This window comes from Opisthorchis viverrini (assembly GCF_000715545.1).
Source record: "Opisthorchis viverrini unplaced genomic scaffold opera_v5_105, whole genome shotgun sequence".
NCBI classification, from domain to species: Eukaryota; Metazoa; Platyhelminthes; class Trematoda; order Opisthorchiida; family Opisthorchiidae; genus Opisthorchis; species Opisthorchis viverrini.
The window spans coordinates 482469-507808 of record NW_008751759.1 but is presented as its reverse complement, the minus strand read 5'-3'; the positions used below and the strand labels follow the sequence as shown (position 1 = coordinate 507808).

General features: G+C 44.5%; 3 protein-coding genes across 3 annotated transcripts in view; all 3 read right to left on the bottom strand.

Moving 5' to 3' along the window:
* Window positions 1-9226: 9226 nt before the first annotated feature.
* T265_05459 (hypothetical protein) lies at window positions 9227-13071 on the bottom strand (the record flags this gene model as incomplete). Its single annotated transcript, XM_009170470.1, has 3 exons — window positions 9227-9670; window positions 12050-12154; window positions 13027-13071. 3 exons carry the CDS (start codon window positions 13069-13071, stop codon window positions 9227-9229), a joined length of 594 nt encoding a protein of 197 aa, XP_009168734.1.
* A 1378-nt stretch (window positions 13072-14449) lies between these two features.
* Window positions 14450-24347, bottom strand: T265_05458 (hypothetical protein; the record flags this gene model as incomplete). The annotated part of the gene is made up of 5 exons (XM_009170469.1): window positions 14450-14516; window positions 14556-14797; window positions 16835-16913; window positions 19259-19375; window positions 24283-24347. The coding sequence occupies 5 exons, from the start codon at window positions 24345-24347 to the stop codon at window positions 14450-14452; spliced, it is 570 nt and encodes a 189-aa protein (XP_009168733.1).
* Window positions 24348-24500: 153 nt separating this feature from the next.
* Window positions 24501-25340, bottom strand: part of T265_05457 (hypothetical protein) — a gene marked incomplete at both ends in the record, with an annotated part of 4633 nt that continues 3793 nt past the window's right edge. The window contains one exon of the mRNA XM_009170468.1: window positions 24501-24724. Within this exon, the coding sequence (XP_009168732.1) occupies window positions 24501-24724 (224 nt within the window). The remainder of the gene's footprint in view (window positions 24725-25340) is intronic.

Below are 25340 nucleotides of genomic sequence, written 5' to 3'. Positions count from 1 at the left end.
AATGACCAGGAGTGAACTTATCTGAGAGTTGGCGTATTTGCCTCTACTGGCTTACTGCTGGATGACGTCGTTGGCTTTGATGGATGTCTGACAGAATAAAGCATCTGCATGAGACCTGAAAACAGAGGTTCCACCAACGGAATGTGCGGTTTAACAGCATCCTAAGCGCGCGATTCAGCTGGGTTCCAGACGAGTCTCCCGTCCAAACTACATTCGCATGCAAATGAGTGCATTTCGCTAATTTCCTGCAATTTTGGTTCAGATAGAACAGAAGGATGACGGAAAGTCGGGGACTGCTTCAATCTGATGAGCCCCAAGAGGGATGAAACTCATCATGGGCTGCCGAAGATATTTCAACAAGCTTACGAGTAGAGTATTATGTCTATGGCGATATCTCAAATATCGTACAAGCTGAAACACGAGGCGGCCTGATTTAGCACATTCAGTTGCTGAAGAACATCATAAATGAGAAATTCAGCTGGTCCCAGGTGAATACACTGTCAAAACCAAGCGTGTTTGTCGAGGTTCATCCATCCCTTCTCAAAAACGTAGGCATATTTCGCTTCACTGAACGGGACATTTTTTAATCACTTTGTTGCCATGTTCGTTCCTGACAGAATGCTCAACTGAAATAGTTGTATATGACATTTTTTGGATCCACTTGCATCTTCCGTTACAAGCAACGCATTTTTAAAATCAGTATGGCTCAACATTTACGTACACTATGATGTTCAACTGGAGCCTAGGGGGATACGTTGATCTGACTAGCGCTAAGAAGAGGCTTTTGAAGAGTCTTTAGCGACCTTACGTACGTCAAAGAAACCTGGGATTTCGGGCCGACTACATCATAAGGTGACGCTTAGGCTAAAATTTGAGTAAAAACCTGCATAAACGAGAAATTTGGTTGCGTTTCTCGCTAAAACAAATGTTATTTACAAATGAGTTTATTTCATCCACTCAGAACTACTATCACCGTGTTATGGATCACGTTCAAACTAGGTATTGACTTTATCGATTTTACCCAAGGTTCTGGCCAATGGGGTAGCAGCAAGAAGATAATGAATCACTGTGACCACAGTGAAGTTCTTTAAGCCCGCTGAATGAATAAGCGGCAGCTTTCGGGCTGTTGTAAACCCCATCTTTACACCCAAACGAAATTTCGGAGCGCTACGCCGATGACAACTTAATTACCGCTAGCCTCGTAGGGTAATAAGCTATTTTGAGAGTTTCAAAACCTGACGGCAAAGCAAAAACTCATCCGTGCAGATAGGGTACCGGACGAGCTGGACTTGATAGAGTATTTGCCCACTTCCTGCATCAGTCAGAATAATCCTTGTTCGGCAGGGCACCAAAACTTTACAGCGAATCAAATCCGGGGCCTTCAACGCTTGTAGAGAAGTTGCACACGTCACTGCGGCTTCCGTGCATCTGAGGTTGTCAAACAGAGATGTCACGATAGCAATGAGCCAAAAAATGAGACGTCACCTCATATCCAGAGGTGCATCATGTGTGGAGTAAAGAAGACTGATGTATAGATCCAAAAATATAGCTAAAATTTCAGGCCTACATCGTTTCTTTGAGTTTTTCGGCTCAAAAATGGAAAATTTATGCGACCTTTCCGGAGAATCCAAGTAATTTTGATCAAAGAGGTTGAAACGGGAAACACGAACAGATTGAGCGAAGCGGGGAAAACAGATGTAGGTCTCCTAATCTTACAGTAACACCGTCCGCACCATCAGCCTCTTTCTGGGCGCCCAGCTGACGTACAGAACAGAACAGTATTCGTCAGCTTAAGTGGAATAGGAGTTCTCGAAAGAGTTCCGGTTTGGAGAATAGAGGATCAGATTGCTGTCATAAAACTGGGACAAATGCAGTGATTTTGTCGTGATAAACCATGCTTCTCTGACAGCTGGGGTTGCATCAAAGTGTCTGATTCTGGACAAGACGACAATGAGCATTCTTGACTTTGGTCGAAACACCCTTAATCACCCGGTATTTCTCAATCTAATAGGGCATAACCCCCGAAACTAGCTCAGCCTCACTTAAGACGTACGTACTTAATCCTTGGAATGGTCGATTCATCACGTGATGCGCGGTTGCATCCTACTGTTTAAACGTGTCTGTCTGTCTGTCTATCCTGACAAGCCTCCAAGTACTACTTTCGAGCGTCTGTTGCGCCACCTGGCTGACAAGCAGACCGATATAGATCGACAAAGCGAGGATATTTGATGGGTCGCCGTTCGAGATGTCGCATAAACCAATCGCATACTCAAGCGTGAACATACTCGCCTGTCCACAAGGAAAGTTCGGACGGGCCCAGTAGGTACTGTGCAGGCGGAGTGGCGGTCATGTGCACGCTTCGCACATCAGATGCCCGTATTTGAAACTCCGGCACGACCAAGGATATGCGCTACTAGTGGGCTCCAATAAAACTTGAGTCTAGTGCTCCCAGGGTGGACCCACTAAACGGCGTGCGCCTGGGTTGGAGGACAACTGTTCAAAACAGAGTGACTGGAGCGTAAACTACTACTCACAACAAAAAAGATAGTCGATGTCCATGTCAGACCAGAATTTGCCGAGGTTGGTTAGATGGCAAACTGGCGCAACGGCAAGTTTAGACAATCGGAAGTATTAATCGGAAGCTCGGAGATTGCAATTTCATCTTTAAGGTAAGTGCATGTATCTTCGTTATGTGCATTCTTGTCATTTAAATGCCCGTAAGCGGCGTCAAGTTATGTACAACTGTCATGGGGATGGCATGAAGACTTTACAAGCTAAAAGCGCAAACAGGGAATCCACTTACTCAAGTATGGTGATGATCGATGTTACGCACTGTAGAAGTGACCGCTGAAATTACCCCTCACCGTGGTGTGACGGTTTGCTTGCCTCCGTCAGCTACACTGGGTAGTGTCCATGCGACACTCGAAGAGACTCTCCAACCAGGTTGGTCGACGTCTAGAAGCCTGACGAACATGGTCTCCTGACCCTGCAAGTTGGCGGTTAGGCGACTTGTTCCGTAGAAATGGTGATGCATTTGAATTCCTTGCCAGACATCCCTGTCTTTTAGTCAGCCTTTTGAATCAAAGGTTGTGTCCTCCTGTCTACATTTGGACTCCCCAGCAGCATCCCGGCCCACGTTCAACCATGAATTACATAAAACGGCGATGGATCAATGATGAACACTGATGATGTTATTCCATTTTTGGTGGTGATGATGACCCCTGCAGTGTCTGGGGGAAAGTTAGCCCCACAACACAAGATTCTCACAGGATTTTTCCAAGTTCTGTGGAGCATGGTTGATCTAGAGGTGGCTATATATATATGCTTCATCCCAAATTATTGTCTGTCGTATTTTACACATCAAAAGTCTGGCTCAAATCGGTCTGAAATCTCACAACTAGCTATATAAACAAATACGAAGACTTTGACTTTCCCTGAATAGGCCCACTGTGACCCGTGTTCTGTCTTGACACTGGGTTATCTGACACCAGATAGTGTGATACTAGTGAGAGCCTAGCCGGGTTTTAGGACTGTTCTTCATCTAATCATCTATTCCATTTCGAGAAACTCGTTTCCGGATGCTTCCAAAAGTTTGGTCGCTCTAAAGGTGGAGGAACTATTCAGCTGGATTCTCAAACGGTGAGATCAGATGAGTGGTCTCCTCATGGGGGAGGTCAAACAAAACTCCGTTCCTCCGATTGGTGCAACTTGAACACTTCGTTTCAGCATTCCACATCGGAGACAGTGAGGAATCGAGACATTTGGTTTAGGGTACACGCAGAACTGATCTTGGACCATGCCTGGCGACGATTACTTTGAATAAGACATTCTACACTATATTACTACCAAAGGAATCAAAGAGCCTATTTGCGATAGCATGTAGCAAGATATGTGCTAGTCTGTTGACCTTACATCTCCCTCGATTGGCGACAAGGGTCAACATCTCGTCAGAGGTTATCGTACGCTCTAGGTGTAACATGTATGCACTATGTTATTCGCTTTTTATTTCATCAACATTCCTTCCTAGTCATTTCACTGAGTTTTCTATTAGCAAACAGTGTGCGACAACAGATCTTGTGAATAGTATTTCGTACTCAGGCCTCCCGTAGGTCCATCTGGCAGCAACCCGTCTCCACAGTCTGTGTAAGAACACAGTTAGTCGGTCAGTCCCTATGACTTCGCTTGTCAGACGGTTCTGGTGGAACTGGAAGCAAGCCACCTTACAGTCTCATTCTGAAATCCAAGTGTACTTTACTTACTGTGATCAAGGACTATATGTTGATTTCCATACCGGAGTCTTCGATAGCAAATTGTGCAACCGATTTTATGGCTGTTTTCAGCCAACTTTTAGAGGACAGCGGACCAGACTACCTAACTTGAAATATGACTCACTAAACGCATCCAACTTACGACACACCATTAGGACGTTTACAAAAATGTACTTTTGAGGAGGGTCACGGAGTCACCGGTTAGAATGGAGTCCGAAAAAACTAGAGACGCTGAACTTTTCGACCGGATTATAAAATGGAGAGGTGTGAATTAAGAGCATTTCTTTAGGGATTCTTGAGGTGTCTGATGGAGAATTGAAAGGGATTTTGCATACTACAGTTTATACTACTACATCCTGCCGTGTTTCCATTCATTAGTGATCCCAGAATAGAAAATAATGCCGTGAAAGGAGTCAATTTCAAATTGTTGCACTAGACCCACTCGAGAACAAAGACCACTTGTCATGTATGGTCCTGAAGGAGACTACTCACAAGGTCGCTGAAAACTCTTTGACAGCCCACTACCAGTCTCACCCTTCTTGAAGCCCCGAGTATTCGTCAACCTTGTGTTCTACCTTCGAGTTGGAAATTATCATAAAGGAGAGATTTACCTGAATCTCCCTTGAAAACCCAGTTGATTTGCAAACGAGTGTATTCGTCATAATCAGTCCGATTTGGGTTCAAGTAGGGAATAAGGTTGACGGAATCTCGGGGACTGTGCCTGCCTGATGAGTCTCAAGAAGGGCAAAACCGGTCGTGGGCTTTTGAGGAGTTTTCAGCAACCTTGTGAGTAGTATCCTGCGACATCTCGAATAGCGTACCAAATTACACATGAAGCGGCTCGTATGCAGCACATTCAGTTGGAGAACACCATAAACAGGAGATTCAGTTGAGTCTTTCGTGAAAACCCAGTTGATAGGCGAATGGGTCGAAATAATTATTATCATATAGCATTATATATATATATATAATCATATAAAATACTACCGGCCATTGGCTCTGCAAATTCATGACACCGTGTATACATTTATACTCGTTTATAGCAAATATGGATAATTTGATCTCCTGAAGAATTTTGACAAGGATGGCGTTGTATACTGAGGTAACAAGTACACATTTGTGTTTGCCCCGTGCGGACGTGAAACCTGTTCTATATAAAGTACCTGACCTCTTCAGGGGCCACCACGAAACATTCAGCGTTTCACTAGCTATCGTTCTTCCATTTGGCACAAAACACTGGTCATGGTTTACAATGTGCACTTATTTCAGAGCGCACCCTTCTAAATGACCTTGTAGGTGTATTCTAAAGAGCAAAACACTATGGTTAGGTTGCTCACAAGCTAACGGAGTATCAATCGATGTAGTCCATTCTGCGAGGGGGGGGGCTAACCGTCAGATGCACTCACGGGGGACCAAACACAAATGCTTTCATCTGGATAGCTGTGTTCACGAGTAAAAACAACAGTACGGGACTAGCACTATGCTGGGGGAGGAAATCTATGTAGATACCTAGTCTTCGTTAAAGTACAAGTAAGCCCAGTGAACGAAATTCGCATATCTGTATTTGTTGGCGAATTTGCGTCACGAGGAGATTTGGAGTCGCCTTTCTTGTGGATGAGACACATCTTTTGAACAAGCGTGTATTTTGTTCCAGGTCTCGCGGGTTGATTTCGCTCCTGAAGGGATCTTGCTCTGAGAGAACCACGTGAGCTGATAAATACGAAGCCGACGCAAATGTTTTTGATAACGCTGCGAGGAGCTCAAACAGATTCTTCAAATTTGACCAGATCGAGCAACTGGGAAAACCCATAGCAGAGCACAGAGAATGTGATACAAACGAAAGGGAGTCGCATTAAAAATGGTTCCGTTCTTTTGTGAATCAGCTGATGTAACTGAGTTGTAACTGAGTTGCTATTCTGTGAGAACGAAGTATGTTTAGCCCCCCTCTCAGGGAGTGATTCAGTGATTCTTATAGACGATAGGATCTACTCGCGGGTTCTGAAGAGATGAGGACAACAGAACTCACCTCTTCTTCCTCGATAGTTATGGCTGCCAGTAGCACTGCTGATAAGGTCGGTCGGCTGCAGAAAACCAAGCAGGCAGGCTCAGAGATGCGGACACGTTGCACTGCCAGTAAATCTAGGGTCAGGATCGTTTTCCAGTCTGACGTACTAGAATTGTCTGCAGGTGTCATGAATGTGGTTTAGATGACAATGTTCTTGGAAAGTCATTCGTAACACTATTGCAGGTTCAGACAACCAATTGTCTGACAATCTTCCTGCCGAAATGATAAGAACCAATCGGGACAAAAAATCGACTGAAAAATTTAAAAGAAAGACTCAAAAGACCATTGATTGCAACGCGCATATCACACAAACGAAGCGAAACAGTTTCCAGCTTCCTTCAACACACTTGGCAATCGACTGAAAATTTAAAAGAAAGACTCAAAAGACCATTGATTGCAACGCGCATATCACACAAACGAAGCGAAACAGTTTCCAGCTTCCTTCAACACACTTGGCTCAATTCGCGTTGTGTATACAAGCAGTTTCGTAGATCTCAGAAATTTGCTGTAGCAATTTTATGTTGACTTGTTGCGATAGAAAACCCTCAAAGAAAAATGTTTTGAATAAAACAATCTTTGTGTGACTCGAAAGTTTTCTATTGCAAAAAAACCTCAGGAACACCGCATACTTATGCGCATTTAAGATGTCTAGTGCATTCCAGGGATGGCGCACTGCAAGGCAGGCGGTCCGCTACCAACGCTACAAAAAGCCGGCTGTAGAGGATTTGCAGTAATGTGATCCTACTGATACGTCCAGTGAGGTAGTTTCAAAGCTATTACGACGATTTCAAGGATACCAATGATTTTGGTACTACTGAAATGTGTAAACAAGTAGTATTGATGCCCACAAACATACACACTTATGATTCTCATGCCTGTCTGTCGCAGCGGGTACTCCGAGAGTAATTCTGAAAAGTCCCAGGCTCTTTAGTCTACTTGGGTCACGGGATTCTGGCATTCTGGTGACGTTTTTCGTCATTAGTATTTATTTATCTGTAATTGTCCTTGTTTAAGAAATCTCATTTACCGTCCTGCTTTCCACATATCTAATTCACTGATTACCCAGTTTCATCATCTTTCTTAAACGCCTAAGTTCTCAAACGTTTGCCAATGTCCGGCACATTCTCATGGTAGCAAACGGAGAATTTTATACAGCGGTTGTCAGAAACTATTTCAGTTTTGTAAATTTCGAACCGCACGTCTTCAGGCGCTGCTACGGCCGATAAGCCTAGCCCGCACGAGACTGGCCAAGAATTCGGGACGCTTGCCGGTCCGGTATCAAGACGAGATCTGATTGGTCGAGAATCTTGACCCAACAGCCAATCATGACCCAGTATTGGCCAAATACCGAATGCCAATGCCAATGGCGCATCCAGAACGCGTCACAAATTCCAGAAAGTTATAACCGCCTATGCTATATATACGAAGCGCTGTACAACTGTTCCTGACTTCGTTTTTTGGCATTAATAGACCTTGTGCACCTTTGGTTGTTGGTTTGACGTGAACGCTAGCTTGGGAGACTCAGACCGAGAACTTAACTGAGGAAAATACCGTTACTACAGTTGTCTGGACAGTTTTTGGAATTTTGATGAATATTTCGTCGTATAAGTGAAACCAGTCCATGCGGAAAAGCCAAAAAGTCACTCTCTTCTGAGTACCAGTAGGGTGGTCAAGCCTTCCAGAATAAACTAAGGCTTTTGAGGTGCACACTGATTTCAAACAGAGGTGAAGCCGTCGTGCAGTGCTTCTCCTGAAGAGAACATATGATCCATCCGTACATCCGCACACATCCGCGCATGGGTCATTGATGAATCCGGTTATGACGGCCCATTTCATTGTTTTCTCGCAGGAAACACAATTGAAGCTACGCGTTATTGTGCCCTGGCATCCGAGGAAAACGGTTGGGCTTCTATGAAAACAACGTGGGGCGTGATTCGTTGATAAGCAAGCAGAACGGGGTGCACATCATGGTTCCCTGATTCATTGCAGCGATTGATTTTATTACGCTGGGTATTACAAAATTGTCTAAAATGATTAACACAAAAACCAAAAAAGACGCCAATAAGACGGTCGCTTGTCCCCCCCCCACAAAGAATAAATGTGTTTGAAAATGTTCTTCCGGGAACTTTGTGTGCTTAGACTCCCACCGCCACCTCCCAGGTTGTCCCCATTCCGATCTGAACGAGGTTGCCATAAATCGCATTACATCCTGTCAAAATGTACTTCTGAACAAATTCGGTCCTGACAGAAGACTCGGATGAATCCAGCTGAATTCTATGCCTCGTGAGATATCAGGAATTTTTCAGCGACTTTATGAGTAGTATGTCACCTCTGAGCAGTAATGATCGGCGCTTAATAAGCGGCCTATAAAAGAGATTCCTTAATCACATGCCTTCAATGATTTTAGGTAGTTGCCCAGTGACCTAAATCATTTCACACTCATAGAACTAACAGACCGATTTTAGGTAAGATTGATTTTTTTTACCTGTCGCGGTTCATCAATTTGCCGCGACTCAATTAGACTGTGCTACTAAATTGATGATAAAAAGTGAGAGGAGACAAAGCTCCGGTGCCTACGCGTTCCACTAATTGATCTATCCCAAAAATTGTGCGGAACTAAAATTTATTCGGCTGACAAACGAACTTTGCCCGCCAGTCGTCGGTTAACAACTAATCCGACGTTATTTTGGTGTTGAGCAAATCAATCGAGAATAGGAGCAGTACGGTCACATTGTAACCGCCGTTTCTCATATTCCCTGGTCACACAAGAGTAGTCCATTGTGGCTAGGTAGTGACGAACGCTTCTCCCAGTTGAAATTTATAGAGGCGGTCAATGAGTGATCAGATTCGAGACACTTAGAAGTCAGTTCTAATTCGTGTAAACAAAATACCGTTATTTGCGAACGATATTGGTTTCAGCTGAGGACTCAACAGCATTACAGCGGAATCTCTCGTTTTGATGATATCCTTCAACTGGAACCCAGATGAATCTCTGGTTTGTAATGTTTCCAGGCAACTGATAGGCTGCACCAGGCCACCTCATGTTTCCGTTGCAAGTAGAACATGAGTTGACGAAAACTCGGGGACTGCGCTTACTTGACGGACCCCAAGAATGGCAAAGTGGTCGTGGGCTGCTGAAGGATTTTCGGCAACCTTGTGAATATACATGTGTCGCGATATCTTGAATATCGTAGCGACTGAAACATGAGGCGGTCTGGTGCGGCACTTTCAGTGGCCTGGAAACATCATAAACGAGAGATTCACCTGGGTTCAAGGTTTTGCAAACGAGTGTATTTCTCAACAACCCAGTATACTTTATACGCATGTAAGCTTGATCCTGTTAGTGTTAGGTTCATAGTCATTGTGGGGTCGTATATGTTGCATGTGCATGAGTCCAAGGGAAACAGCTATTACCAGACCTGGATATTCAGTCTAAATTCCCCCACTGCTCACAGTCTCGCCACCCTCAGGGGTCCAGTGGACTTTCAGAGTCCGGCCGATCAGCCGGCAAAGATGAGGGAGTAATTTGGACAACAACTTAAGTAAAACAACTCCTAAAAATGTGACGTGTAACCATACAGGTGATGGTATGTCATGTCCACCATTCGAGAGCTTTCCCATCACTGTCCATTGTCATTTATTTCTGGCTGTGTTTTTACGTTTTTCGACCATTTTCGCTACATTTGATCTAAAAAAAATGGTCACATCTGTTCGCAAAAGTCCTTGTAGATTGAAATTAGTGTCTTGATGGTTAATCAGTCTAAAGCTGATTGCAGAACCTTTACTTACCTAGGCATCAAAGTTTGAAGGCTTTATTTGGGTTCGACCTCATACACGTCAGCCGTAAACTCTGCGCGAATGAGCACAGGTGATTTCTGAGTTCCGCATCATATTTATGCCTACTGTTTTCGGCGGCAAGCTTCTGACGGACAATACATCCAGAATAAAACACATTATAGGCGTTTTCTAACAGTTGGAGTACTCTTCTCTTTGTCTTCGAACTGGTTAAAAGAACACTCTCAAAAATTCCCTCTTCTGAATGACATGTCATACAGAAGTGCTACAAAGCGGTTTGTATGTTCCTGTCCTCGATTACTGTCCCAGCTGAGTCACGTCTTTGCAAAACACTGGGAAGGGGGCTAAGGAGCTACCGTGTCTTATTGGGATAGCGAGAACAAAGTAAAGAATCACTGTGTGACAAGTAATCAGACAAGATAATTCAAGAAACTTCAAGGTGTCTGTCACTTTAGAAGTAGTAGTGACTCCCTGCTATACGGATAGGTAGATTGGGACAAACCAAGTACCTACTGGGTCGTTGAAACACACAGTTTCGCGCGCTAAAAAGAAAGTCGCTTCAGATAGCGTTGGATTGGACAAAGGTCCCTTTAACAGTGACTACTCCCGCATCCCCATAAATGGCATAGATAATTCGTGAGATAAAACAGAAAGTAAAAGGTATAAAACTGTCGATAGGCTTTCGCTCCTGTCACCTACAACGTGTGGCCGCAACCGAGGGCATAGTTTCAAATGGGAAAGGCGTAGATTCACACTGTGTATACGCAATCGTAACTGCTCACGAAAACTTGTCCATAAAGTGAGAAGTTGGAATGGATACTTGCAGAGACCGGAGTTCATTGGATCACAAAATTTATTGGGGCTCATTGAAGAGATTCGGCTAGGACGGAATAATAAAGACAGTCGGTTTGATGAAAAGAATGTCTCAGAGCATCAGACAAGTTAGACAAAGAGCTCGAGGCGAATTAGTGCTTAGGGTGGAGACCTGCTAAACGAAAGGTTTGAGGTTCAAACCAGGCCTTGCATCTCAACTTGGACGACTAGACAGCAATTCAGTCCTGGTGCTGCCTTCGGCTGGCATTTTAGCCATGCACCGGAGTGGTGTCACTACTGAAAAGAACAGCTCCTAGTAATTTGACGCTTTGAGGAAAGCAATCAACTCTGAAACAAGGTGTTTCGGTATTCGATTACCTTTCCTCGAACAACAAAAGGCTTAGGATCGTTTGCTGGCACAGATTGTATTTGGTAATAAGAAGAATTCCCATCATAACCATACCAGCGTGTGCGTCACTTATTGGATCCTTGACATTTTTCGGGGAGGGGGGTATCATTTTGTGTTGCACCAAACCGTTTTTCATGAATCGAAGCCTTTCGCAGGCATTTTTTGCACAGGTGCGCAGCTTCTTGTGTCAAAACGAGGAACTGGTTTGGGTACCCCAGCTTGCCTTCAAAGGTAATCGCCTAGAGAAAATGTGTGCATTTGTTGAGGGGCCACACTGTTACTTTGAGAATCGAAATAAGCTTTGTGGAAAAATATATCAGCCGTTCTAATTGCAGAATAAAAGTTTATCATCCACCTGTGTCGATCTTCTTTCGGGGACTGGAAAACACGTGACCAGACGGGTGATCGATGGTGCCAGAGTATTTCCTGTCAAGAAACGGGACTTATGTGGGACTTTTCTGCGGTTCAAACAAGTTCAGGGGCAGTGGTTCCCTTCAGTAAACCTTGAATTGCGCAACAGATAAGAGACAGTTGAATGTTGCAGGCAAACCACACTGCGCTTCAGCCGTTCGTGACCAACGGGTTACGTGTCCAACCACTGATCATAAAAGCCGCGGATACGAGACTCTCTGGATTTTTTCGAGATGCATATTGCTAATGAGTTCCAACTAGAACGAGAAAAAACAATCGGTGCCTTACTGCCATGCCACCAGAAGGGAGCACGAAGGCTGGGATACTGCCAGGTTGCCCAAGCCTAGACAGGGGAAGCCCAGAAGCAGAGGTCGGGTTCGAACCATAGATCACCTGCAGAGTAGATTCGAGCTCTAACCACTAAGCCATGCTGTCCCCTGTACCAGCTGTACATTGCTTCTCGGCTTTGCAGGAAGAGTGGTTTCACTGAGAGAAGGAAGTCTCAATCGAAAACCTTTCTAAGGTTGTATTTCAAGGTCACTTCCCAAAAAGGAACCGAGATTTCACAAGCATCTTTCATAATACGTAAGACTGATCGCATCTGTCGTATGAAGTGATGCTCTGTACACTTTTCTAAACACCAGCCACCACGGAACTCGGTTGAGCCATTGCTCATATTGAGGCAGGCTCAGTCGACTCAACAACACAACACATTTGGTTGAAGAACACGGCGTACAAATTTCATTCGGATCTTCCGTTCACCCGGTGTGTATCCAGAAGCATGATTTCACCATCTGTGATCACATATCATGTGAACGCATTGACAGAGTTGCGCGCCGAGTGCACATCTCACCAAGATATTTTGCCAAATGGCGAAACCGTGGGTGACCAGCACCCGCATCCGTCAGATCAACACGCACTACGTGCTCCGTGCGAGGGATCCAAAAACCCAACGTGACGAAATATCCAGCCAACTGGAGGTCCAGTACAGACAAGGCCGCTCCTAAGCGGAACGGTCACCAGGTGAAGATTGAAGTCTCAGATAACCATAGAGGGACATGAACAGTATTAACCCGCATATCAGTCGGCGAGGTGACACACTTCGTGTAAACAGAATCGGGTAAGGAATGACCTTCACATCGGATGAAGCAAAGGTCAAATGCGTCACACCTATCCAATCAATGTACCCTGACAGATGAACAGTTCTTTGGCTCTCAGCGAAATGCACTCATTTGCAAACAAACTTGGTTTTGCGAGATACTCACCTGGAGCTCAGCTGAATCTCCAGGCAGCGGAATGCGCTGCACCATGCCGCCTCATGTTTTAGTTGGTACCATATTCAAGATATCGCGATACATGTATACATGTAATGCAATACTCATAAGGTTGCTGAAAATTCTTTGACAGCCCACGACCGGTTTTGCCCTTCTTGGGGTCCAGCAGATAGGCGTAGCTCCCGATTTTCTGTCAAAAAGTGGCTCCTTTATGAAAATATACCTCGATATGTCTAATATCGTACCAACTGGAACATAGGTGGCCTTTGTGCAGCACACGAACGAGAGATTCATCTCAATCTACCGCGAAATCTGGTTCAATATGCAAATGAGTGCATTTGTCGCGAACCATCGTGTTTTTCAGTCTATCCAAAAATGATAACACCGCCTTATCTACGGTCTCATTGGATGAGAGTGGCGAAATTACTTGATGAGTTCGTGTGGTGGAATGACCTATGAACCGACATCATTACAAATCTGTCAGTATTCCGTTACAGAATGGCACACCTAGTTCCTGTACACATTGCACACATCGTCAAAATGTACTTTCACACAGACAATCAGACATAAACCATCACCTATGGGAAGTCAGATGAACGAAATGTGAGTTAGCACAGCCCGTGTCCCACATCGAACTTTGATAAACAACATCGTGTCATATATTTAATGCTAGGTCTAATCATCCGTTGTTTACCAAAAAAATAACTCACGGAATCATGCAAACGATTCACGCAACAAAAACAGCCAATCCGAAACTGGATTCGATCGTAGAGAATTCAAAATCAGAACACTCGAATCTTCCAATCCGTCGGAGGACTGGTGGTTCCGGTGGTTTTACACCGAATCTCGCAGACTTTCGTACCTCTAACTAGTCCGGTCAGCCCGACTGACAGCTTCGCCCAAGACCACAGATCAACAATATCAGCGATGTACAAATTTTCTACAGCTACACCGTTGAATGCACTAGGTGAGGCTACGCCCTCGGCGATATTACCTGAGGATTTGCGATGTAAATCCTTGTCTTACACCGTCAGTACATCCGTCGTCCTTATGCCTAACCTCCAAAATCCTACTTTAAGGCTGTGATGCAGGACATATGATACTCAAGTATAAAGTGCTACTGAAAGATTGGGTGGGCTTGAACCCTAGCCTCATGCTTGCGGATGAACCGATTGAGGTAGTAGACAAACTTGTTTACATAGGCAGATATATCAGTCCCGGTAGTCTCGCGAAAGATGAGATTTCCATCCGGATTGGGAAGGCCAGAGCAGCTTTTGCGAACCTACGTCACCTGTGGCGTAGGTGTGACATCAGCTTCTCTGTCAAGGGTCGAGTTTACAATGCTGCGGTGCGCTCCATATTACTATATGGATCAGAAACCTGGCCGCTGCGCTCCGAGGACGTCAAAAGACTTTCAGTGTTTGACCATCGATGTCTTCGGAGCATTGCCTGAATCTGGTGGGAACACCGGATCAGCAATTCTGAAGTACGTCGAATGGTATTCGGGAGAAATAACTCACCCTCGATAGATGAACTGATCAAACTGAATGGGTTGCGCTGGCTTGGCCACGTGCTGCGTATGCCAGTCGACCGACTTCCTCGAAGGGCTTTTTTCGCACAACCACGTGAAGGGTGGAAGAGAGCCAGAGGCGGTCAAACAATGACTTGGCAGCGAAGTGTGAGAGCCATTACCAGCAAACTCAGCTGCGCTGGTCATGGTCGTCTTCCTGGATGGGGACCCCGAGACGGGCCACATCAATGGCTGGAGACATTGTCAGACATGGCCCAGTCGCGCCCTCAATGGCGCTCGTGCACCCAAGCTATTGCCTTCAATGCATAGCTCCTTTTCCACCACCCCCCACTTGACAGTCCACTGACAGTGCTGGATTTATGCACCAACTTACCAGCTCGCGCCTGCAATGCGCAGCTACCTCCCCCCTCTCCCCAAATCATCGGTGAACGAAAGTGTGGCAGAACCACCGTACGACGAGTATGCGGTTATTACAGCTGACAAGGAACCAGTAAGCACATCTGAAATAAGGCCAAACTGCAGAGCTTTTTTTAAACTGTTATCTCGAACAACAAACTAAATGGGTCAATCATCTCTTAGTGAAACCTTAGTAGAGCAAACAGTTGGACGGACCTAAGCGATGCACAAAATACGCTGTCATCCAAAGCAATCTTCCAACATCAACGAAAAAAATGCCACGAGAACTAACAGTTAGTCCTCTAAATGAGGATCAACACATATTGCGGCACATATTTCACGGCACGTAAGCACGGTATCTACGTTTAGTGACAAGGTTTGTCACTCATGAGAAACGTGGCGTGATCTCACACTGATTTTGATTCGGAATCTGTTGTCCACATTGGTGGGGCAACTCATACCACCAGATTCTGGAAGAATACTATGCTTTACAAATGGACTCCCATAGTCTTCATTAAAATTGAACGTAAAAGTCCACGACTCACATCGCCTGTTTTCAAGGTTACCCAGAAAACTCAAACTAGAGGGGACTTTTGAAAATGTACTCTAGTAAACTTCGTGAGATCCTCGGCTGTGCAACATGTGTGCCACTAAGTTGAGTCGAATAAGCGCCCCCTTCCAGTTTGGTAGATAATTCAAATTGTCAGACCAACTATCCACCGCACTTTCTGAATCGTGAGCAAGGCGAAAACGGAATACAGCGGATCTGGTTGTTGCCATGACTTTGCGAAACACACCCAACAATTGAGGGGTTATTGGTTGCATTGTAACCCAATCCTAAAAGTCATCTCGAAACCTAACCAATGAAAAAAATGAGGAAGAGGCACTTGAGGTGGGATTCAGTTCCTTTTTACCCGTTTGAAAACATCACAGAGCCTTAGCAATGGGCTTCGATCGCTCTTGTTCAGCGACCCATTTCGGATTGACTGTATCAATATCGAGATTCGGCCCTCCTGATGAAGTGCCTTTCCATGAGATTGTTGCAAGCGGGTGTGATTAACAGACTCGCTCGTACAATCGAAACAAAAAGACTCAGACCGCTGAGTCTGGAAAGCTGTCCCCGGACTCTTATAGCGGATATTTCATTCTTCCGGGCTTTGCTGTGGCAGCTCACATATCTCAGGGCCACGGGGATAAGACCTCAAGAGGTCTCCCTCAATCGTCATATAATTCAACAAACAGGAAATCACACGTACAGACTGAAAAGATAATTGAGAAAATGAATCTTATCTCCTTAGCTCTGATTTCTAAGAACAACTCAACAATTTATTGTGTTGACGCCCACTTGTTTATCGCCCACTTCATTCTGAGACGTGCGTGCAATTACCGGGGGAAAGTCCAAGGAGCTGTTTCACGTGACCGCTGCTACTTGTGCCTCGGCCTTTGATGTTTATCACGTGAGTCAGAATGCATGCTCAATAATCAGGAGGATTCTTGTTCACATTCCAATCACGTGAAGTACAAATAACTGTAGAATTGTTGGAATGCATCACGGTGAATTTGGCTGGCGCCATCACTAACGGGAGTGTTGTAATCCTCATGCTACATGTTACTTTCAAAAGCAACCTTCTAAGACGAGAAAGGTAATCGAAATGAAAAATCTGGCTTGATGTAGGAAGTACTCTGTTGACATCCCCAGATAACCCCAGATAGATCACTGCACCAATGTATCCTGTCTTCTCATGATCACAGCTTCTAAATGATTCTCGATGCGTATTCTCCAGAATTGACGATGGCATTATGCATGGAAAAACTTACCGGCTAATCAGTATGAGTCCTAGTGAAAAAAACCGGTATTCTCCCCGCCCTAACCAGCTCACAGATCTCGACAAATCTATAGGAGATGCTTTTGATAGCCTTTAGATAAATCTCTTCGTGTGGTTGTCGACACCTGGAGAAATCACCATCGAGAGAGAGACCAAAATCATCATCATCATCATCAACGACAGCATGACATCAGTGCTCAACACCAATGCTTCACTGCCGTACAGCCATGACTTATTTGAAAGCCTTATTGTAAAGAAAAGAATAAAGGTGGATGGGGGAGGGACTTAGTGCTAGCTTAACACAATCATTCCGAGGTGCCTACACCTCCAGACATTCATTCAGGCAATCTGGACAGAAACTATGGGTCCCATCTGTCCTGAACATTGTCTGAAGGGACAAAAGAGAACTGCATTTTAACGACTTTTGTCACTCCTCTTCATTTTCTGCCGACCATCCTCCGGAAGTAACATCTTCTTTCAAATGGTCTGAAGAAGCATTACACCGCAGTAGCCATGATGTTTGCATCGTCCAGAAAGTAGACCATAAAATTTTTGTTGTCATTGCGCCTCAGCCATTCATTTCAGAGCGAATTACAGTTTACTCCTCCTGCTACGGATATGCAGTCTGGGTTGAGTACGACTGTCCTTAAACACGCACTCGGGCCATTTTTGTACCTTTTTCAGTAATTTCGGAAGTAAGCGGAACCATGTACAAAATTGCCAAGAAATTAGAGTTCATCACACTGTTTGGTATTATTCGGTGTCTACTGTAGTTCACGGTAATCATCCAGATTATCCAGTATCATTTCCGACTGTTGGGCGCCGGTCAATACGTGAAGCTTTACGCTGATCACATGAATCTCGTGAACAGATTTTAAACTTCAGCACGTGAACAGCGGCCTAGCCGTAAGTCGAAACCGCATGGACAACATTCCAAGTCTGCTTAACTTTGTTTCGGTCTCGTTTAATCAGGCGTGCAATCCGGTATACATGAGACAGACGGAGATACGTGTTAACGAAGTCAGGTATATTTGTAATGTACTACTCATAAGGTCGCTGAAAATCTGTCGACAGCCCACGACCGGGTTCGCCCCTGGTCGGCTCATCAGGTAGGCCCCAAATTGCATGAAATTGGTGTAATAAACTCATTTGCAAACTAATTTGGTTTTGCGAGAGACTCACCTTGAACCCGAGCTGGATCAAAACCGAGAGATTCAGCTGGGTTGCAGGTGAGTCTTTCGCAAACCAACTTAGTTTGCAGAAGTCAGGTATAGTCTAGCAATGGGCTGTTTCCTTATGCAAGATAAAGGTCAAACATGGTGATAACTTTTGCGTAGAACAGAACTTGTGTAGAGCATCATCATATCACCAAATGAAGGTAAATATATTTTTGGATGGATATGGAGTAAAGACAGAAATATTTATTGCTTCTATGCATCATTGAAAGTGAGAATACAGCCTAGTTTTTGCACGAAAAAACAGTACTTGACTGTTCCAAGAGATTATCCTCCTTGAGTTGCGACCATGCCAAAGTGACAAAATGAAGGAGTACTGGCCTTGACTTTTTGTCCTCCAGCTGCCCTAATAATAGTGCTGTTTTAGTAGACAAAGTCGACCTGATTTTTGTTTCAGATTAAATCGGAAAGATCACGATGTTTCATCACTGCACAACAAAGGCTATGCTTTCTTTCAAGTGCGCATTGTGATACCGTTATCGCGGCCATCGTAACAGAATAGACAGCTAAACACTATGTGTGTGTGTGTGTGTGTGTAAAATCTCAATCGATCCAAAGGTTCCGTTAGAGACACCGGACAACTTTGAAGCAGTATCGCGCCAATTTGTCTCACTGTTTTTTTAAAGTGGGTCGTCAGAGACAACAAAGATGAGAGACCATTTCCAAATTCGACAGTGTACCATAGCCTTCTCAGAGACCATTTAGAAATGGGACGGTGGAATGAAGAACAGTCTTTTCTTGTTCACCCATCACAGACACAATTCTTCGCCTGCTCCGTCAACTAGTTTCACTTTGTTCAGGTTTGGATGCGACCCGAGAATGAGCTTTGCGTACTGGTTGGTCATTAATGAACTGTTGCATGCATTCAGCACTCCATAAACGAAGGTAGTAAAAATTTGAGATTTCTTCAATCTATCGAAAGATGCACTCATGTGCTACATGCGGAAGGCTATCGATCTTCCAGTCACGTGTTTTCATGTACACTCACATTTATTGCCGCGACTAGTTGCCGCAGTGAGCTGCTGGTCTTCGGTGTCCATATTTGTGATGTACTCCTCATAAGGTTGCTGAAACTCCGCCGACAGCCCACGACCGGTTTCGCCCTTCTCGGGGCTATCAGGTAGGCGCAGTCTCCGAGTTTCCGTCAACCTGCTGTTCTACTTGAAACCAGATTGCCCGAAATCAGCGAATATATACTCATTTGCAAACCAATTTGGTTTTTTCGAGAGACTCACCTCGAACCCAGCTGATTCTGTCGTTTGTGATGTTTCCAATTATAGACATGTATCGCGATATCTGGGATATCGTAGCGACTGAGAAATGAGGTGGCCTGGTGCAGCACATTCAGTTGCCTGAAAACATCACAAGCGAGAGATTCAGCTGGGATCCAGGTGAGTCTCTCGAAAAAACCAAATTAGTTTGCAAATTAGTGTATATTCCTCGGTGTCTGTTTACAGACTTATGAAACGACTCCCCATATGTCGCCAACGGCATCCGAAGACAGGTTCATTTGGGGTGCGGGAACTAAACTTCCGTATTGGGAATTGTTCGTTTTCACTGATGATGTTCTCCAACCTAACACAAACGTCGTGAAAATGGCCTCAACATAACGCGCTTCAAAACAAACTTCAGTAACAACACTTGAAAAAATAGAAATTAATTTCGTTCTTTCTTCAATCAATAATTCGGACTTGGTCCAGACTGATGAATACTATGGTCTGTTAGATTGTTGACCTCAGGGGACTTCCACTGAGTGACCAAAAAATAGCATGGGATATCGTACCATATCCAGCACTCAGCTCCCGTCAAGATCCCTTCTTCACCGGAGGCAGGACTCTGATTATCGATCCACTTGCTTCCAGCATTATCGCATCTCACCCGAGTATGGATTGTGTCATACGTATTAGGTCGGTTGGTGCCACAATAAGCCACGATAAGCTGCAATATCGATTTTAGTTACCGCAAGAGACTGCATTTGGAAGCGCTCTGCTTTCGACTTTGAGAGCCTTAGTAGATGTGAATTGAGGCCAACTGTGTTCCTCTAGGTCAAATGACCCCTGGATCAAAACTCACACGTTGTCTGGGCTGGTCAGTGTGAATTTGAAAGCCTAGTGCAGTCAAATTGACAGATAAGTCATTCAGGCACAAACATCAAAGTCAAGTCTTAAGGTTACTGGGGCAATGTGCTGTGCAGTATCATCTGTCGAGTAAATAAAGACTGAAATAGTGGGGCTTGTTTTTTCAGGAACCCTAATGAAACACGCAAGCAATGCTGATCGGGCTCTCCCACTGGGGGACTCTCAAACAAAAGTCCCATACGGCTTGTAGAATCTCTATCCTTTCTTTACTCACTTTCTACCCCACTTTCCATCATTCGGTTGAAAGTTCCCGCTACTCAAGGTGTTTTATTGTGGTCACAGTATGTGGAATTGCATGTCTGAAGTACACTGCTTCAAATCGAACGCTCCTATAGGGTGCCCACACTTAGTCTGTCATCAAATTCTCCCGGTGACCTTTATCAGATGGCTGAATGGAGTGACCACATGACCACAGTTTGAAACGATATTGGCTGATTTATACCATGACCAAATTAGAAGGTATTGCCCCTTTGGTGGGTAAGGTCTTTTTAAAAAATAATCGATTTTATGCTGATATGGTGTGTGCATGTGTGTGCGTGCGTGCGTGCGATTGATTCGCTCTTATTTCCGGAAATACGTAACAGATTACCTCTCCGTAAATTCAACAGAAATAATTAAGCGGGACGATGAACTAACCCTCTTAGATGGACAGTTTTTTGCATGGGTGAAGAAGACGTCATCAAAAAGTACCTCATAGAAAACGTTCGCAAACTTAGGTTTTTATACAACCAGGTTACCATTCCCTCCTTACAAGAAGCCTCCAGTCAACAGCGAACTTGTTGGACGGGACTATTTTTCGACTTAACTCACTGCTACCTGGTGAACCCGTGTGTCAAAAAACGTGTCCGATATGCAAGGGAATGGCGTTTTAACGACAAACGCCGGGAGGCCATACCTAATAGAGAACAGCTTATTTACGAGGGTTTGGCAGATTCGACTGCGTAGCTGAATTTCACGTTTGACAAAGCCAAAACAAGTCGAGATGTAACAAATTATTGAAAACTTGTGGATGAAGCGTCTTTATGTTCTCAACCACCCATTTCTTGGAACCCTTGCTGGTTTCAAATGGCTTCGGCGATTTCGTGGACAGGTGTGCGGTTGTTTAGCAAGTAATTCTGTCACGTGAAACAGTCAACAACGTCAACTGCAGTGGAAGGGCAGTTTGGCTTTGCATATCGAAACATCGTCTACCAAGACTAGGGTTTCTTTCCTTCACTCCCGTGACCCCCTGAGCTTGGCTGGAGACATTGCAAGAAATTGCGGCTGGTCTATGTCCACAACTTCCGTGAAGTCAGTTCTTTCCAAATTGCCTGATTAAGCGTTTGAGAGTTAAGGCGCCTGGACGCACACACGCTGGACCAGCACCAGATCCCCTTCCTCGTTCAATCTTCTTCAGGTGTAACTTTGTGGTTCTAAGGCAGTGTAGTATCAACGTTGATGTTTCTGTCTCCAGTGATGACGATGATCATGATGATGACGATGCTGATGATGATCCTGGTTGGACACACATCAGTATTCGATATGACGGAAAAGGTGTTTATACCTGGAGAGAATGATTTTTAGGGGCAGTTTGCCTTCCACTGACATGTTTAAGTTTGTTTGTCTTAGAGAAGCAATAGAAATAGTCGAAAGTCAGCAAATGTGTGCAACGTTGGTCATGAACTCATGAACCTGTCTAAACGTAGACTTTCTGAATGCTCCGATGTGTAAGAATTCGCGTGCTCAGGGGAGAGCGGCTCGACTACGAAAATGCCTCTTTCGATTTTGGAAGAAAAGACTACTGGAGACATCACAAACGAGAGATTTAGCTGGTGAGGCTCTCCAAAAACCAAATTCGTTTGGTTTCGCTAATTTCGTGCCATTTGATTTCAAGTAGAACATAAGGTTGACGGAAACTCGGGGACTGCGCCTACCTGGTGAGCTCCAAAATGGGCCAAACCGGTCGTGGGCAGTCGGCGGAGTTTCAGCAACCTTATGAGTAGTGTATTACAAGTATACTGATTAGGTTGTTTGTTCAGTTTTAATCAAATTGACATTGCTTAGTAATTTTCACGTCAGCCATAGTGGCTGTTGCCGAACAATATATTTGTACTTCTTTTATAGTTTGACTGTCTGGTAGGTAAAAACTTTAGTTTAGAAATAGCGTAGATGCTCTTGCATGACGTTGTTATAGAATGCTGATCAATGCGACACCATATGACGGGAAGTCTACGAGAGACTAGGTTGCTAGCGGTTAGTTGCCAACTCATCAAGCTTTCCTTCTATAACCTCGGGGGACCCATTTAGTGTGGACACTTTACAGGAAGAGACGAAACTATCGTGAAACATTCTCAGTTCTTGTAAACCAACCGTACCCACCACAGAGCCAATAAATTTAAGACTCACATAAAAACGGATGGCTAGCTGTGAAAATGCAAGCTCACTAAAACTTACAAGTGCTGTTGGACATTAAACAAGCCTTGTTGGCCGTTGTCTGATGAGACAGTCAGTGAAGGATGGACTAACTGTTCATGTCGAACAGTCTAGCTGCTTTTATGGAGCTCTCGAGAGGGCTGGCACACGTGACCGTTTTCGAGACCAGTAGTTAGGTGGAATAGCATGGTGTATGGCACACCAACGGTGTTGAACAGAGCATCAGTGAATGCCGCGACGGTCAACAGCGAGGCCAGTCTAGTGTAATCCTGATGTTGGATTTAGCAGAAGCTTCCACAAATCGCATCCGTCAGTGTCCTTGGAACATCCTACACAGATACCAGGTTCGTCTTGGCCTTGCGAGCCGACGGTCAACAGCGAGGCCAGTCCAGATACCAGGTTCGTCTTGGCCTTGCGAGGCCAACGGAATTCAACATTCACAACACCTGGATCCATCCTTTTGTTACTCCAGCCAGTGGGCACCGGTTCGAACCTTTTCATGACCATTGTACTCATCAACCGGCTATATGTTGATCGATCCATTTGATGCCTATGTATATGAATCTCAAAAATCCATTGGGAACCAAGCTACTCCCAATCCTTGTTGGCGACAAATTAGATCAGTCCTGTAGCCATCACTGTAAGCCTTCTTTCAGGAAGGTTTGTCATTCATGATTGACAATTTCTCAGTTTACTCTCAAATGCGTGTTTTTGTGATTAGTTCATTGTCACTATAATCAACATTTTAGTTTTGCAGACCTTTAATTGACCTTTAACTACAGAACTTGAAGAACATTAGGAATATCTTGAAAGGAGAACATCGGGATATCGCGTTTTCGGGTGATTGTTTATCCCAACGCGGCCCCGTAACCTGAATTCAGACATTTCGCACGGTTTTTTGACGTGTAATTTTGTAACAAACTGGCTTTCAGAACATTTCGCAATGATCCATACAAATGTTTGAGGTTGTGAAACAAGAACAGCTGCCGTGTGAGCTGAAAACGGTTTTTCAACGATGCCATCTACTCACAAGGAAGGGGTGTTTGGTGTTCATTACAAGTTGTAGTATCATATTGAATTTCCACGTTGTGGATATTTTTATCACAGTCGGTTATCTGGTAAATTGTTTGCCAAATATTTGTTTTACCAGACTATCCCAGGAATCGATTAATTTGGGGGTTGTTGCTGTATAAGAGGCAAATTGTAATCTAAAGTTGACGTCCATCAAATGCTTGGAAGTCCACAACGGATTCCTCAAGGGCTCCAGGCTTGGAAGGGCTGATTCACGGATATCTTAACCTGATTAGGATTCAAAACGCTTGTATATTCAAGTATACAGCCCCTAATCGAAACGTCAGTAGGCAGCGTAGTGGAACAAGACTGGCCCCCGAAGCTCGTTGTCACTGCCTGACCGAAGGGTGCGTGGGGCTAATCACTGCCGTTTAGCCTCTCATGGCCCAAAAACTCAATTTCCAACTACTGACCGGAAGTGGACGGTTCGAAACACTCTAAGTTTCGTGAGATGTGTACTGCTGGTAATTCCCAGCAGGGATGAGGCAATACTTGACTTTTTAATACAGACAGGCTTCACCTACAGAAGGAAATGTCAATTGCATGTTTACTTCCTAAATGAACAAATGTGTAGAGGTAAGTGAAGTAAGCAGGTGAAAACTGCCGGTTAAGATGATTCTGTAATCTTTGTAATGTACTCCTCATAAGGTTGCTGAAACTCCGCCGACAGCCCACGTCCGGTTTCGCCTTTCTTGGGGCTCATCAGGTAGGCGCAGTCTCCGAGTTTCCGTCAACCTCCTGTTCTACTTGAAGCCAAATTGCCCGAAATCAGCGAATATATACTCATTTGCAAACTACTTTGGCTTTTTCGAGAGACTCACCTCGAACCCAGCTGATTCTCTCGTTTGTGATGTTCTCAGACCTGATGAGCCCCAAAAAGGGCGAATCCGGTAGTGGGCTGTCGACGGATTTTCAGCAACCTTATGAGTAGTACATTACAAATATATACATGTATCACGACATCTGGAATATCGTTGCGACTGAAACATGAGGCGGCCTGGTGCAGCACATTCAGTTGCCTGAGAACATCACAAACGAGAGATTCAGCTGGGTTCCAGGTGAGTCTCTCGAAAGAACCAGCTTAGTTTGCAGATGAGTGTATATTCGCGGATTCTGTAATCTCCTTCATTGACTAATCCGGATAGACCAGGATAAGAGTTAAAAAATAACCCAAAATTCTTTAAAAGAGTATTCAACAACCGTCATGTTATGTCCGGGAAATCACTTTGGGAACAAAAGAAGACTTGGTTGTGATCGTAAATTCGTTCACGTGAAGGGCTTATTGAGCGTTTTAGTGTGTGCCTGTCCGGCGTCGAATTACTCAGTCTGACGAGCTGAGCTTTGTGATTTAAGAACGAATATCTGGCTCCCCCAAATAATATATTGTACCAACTGAAACAGATTCGGTTGAAAAAGAATACGAAAAGTTCAGCTAGTAAAAACCGAATTCGTATACAAACGAGCATAATTCGAAGATTTTGTGGAGTAGGACGTAAGTTTAAGGAAAACAAGGGGATTGCGGCCATTGATAAGCCGAATCATCATCATCATCATCGACAGCATGACAAAAGTGTTCAACACCGATGCTTCACCGATGCCATCCACAACCAGCCACGCTTCTGAGGCATCGGTGGTCGAAAACCTGAAGACAACTCACATCATCTACCCGAAGAGGCCATGTCTCGCACCCATACAA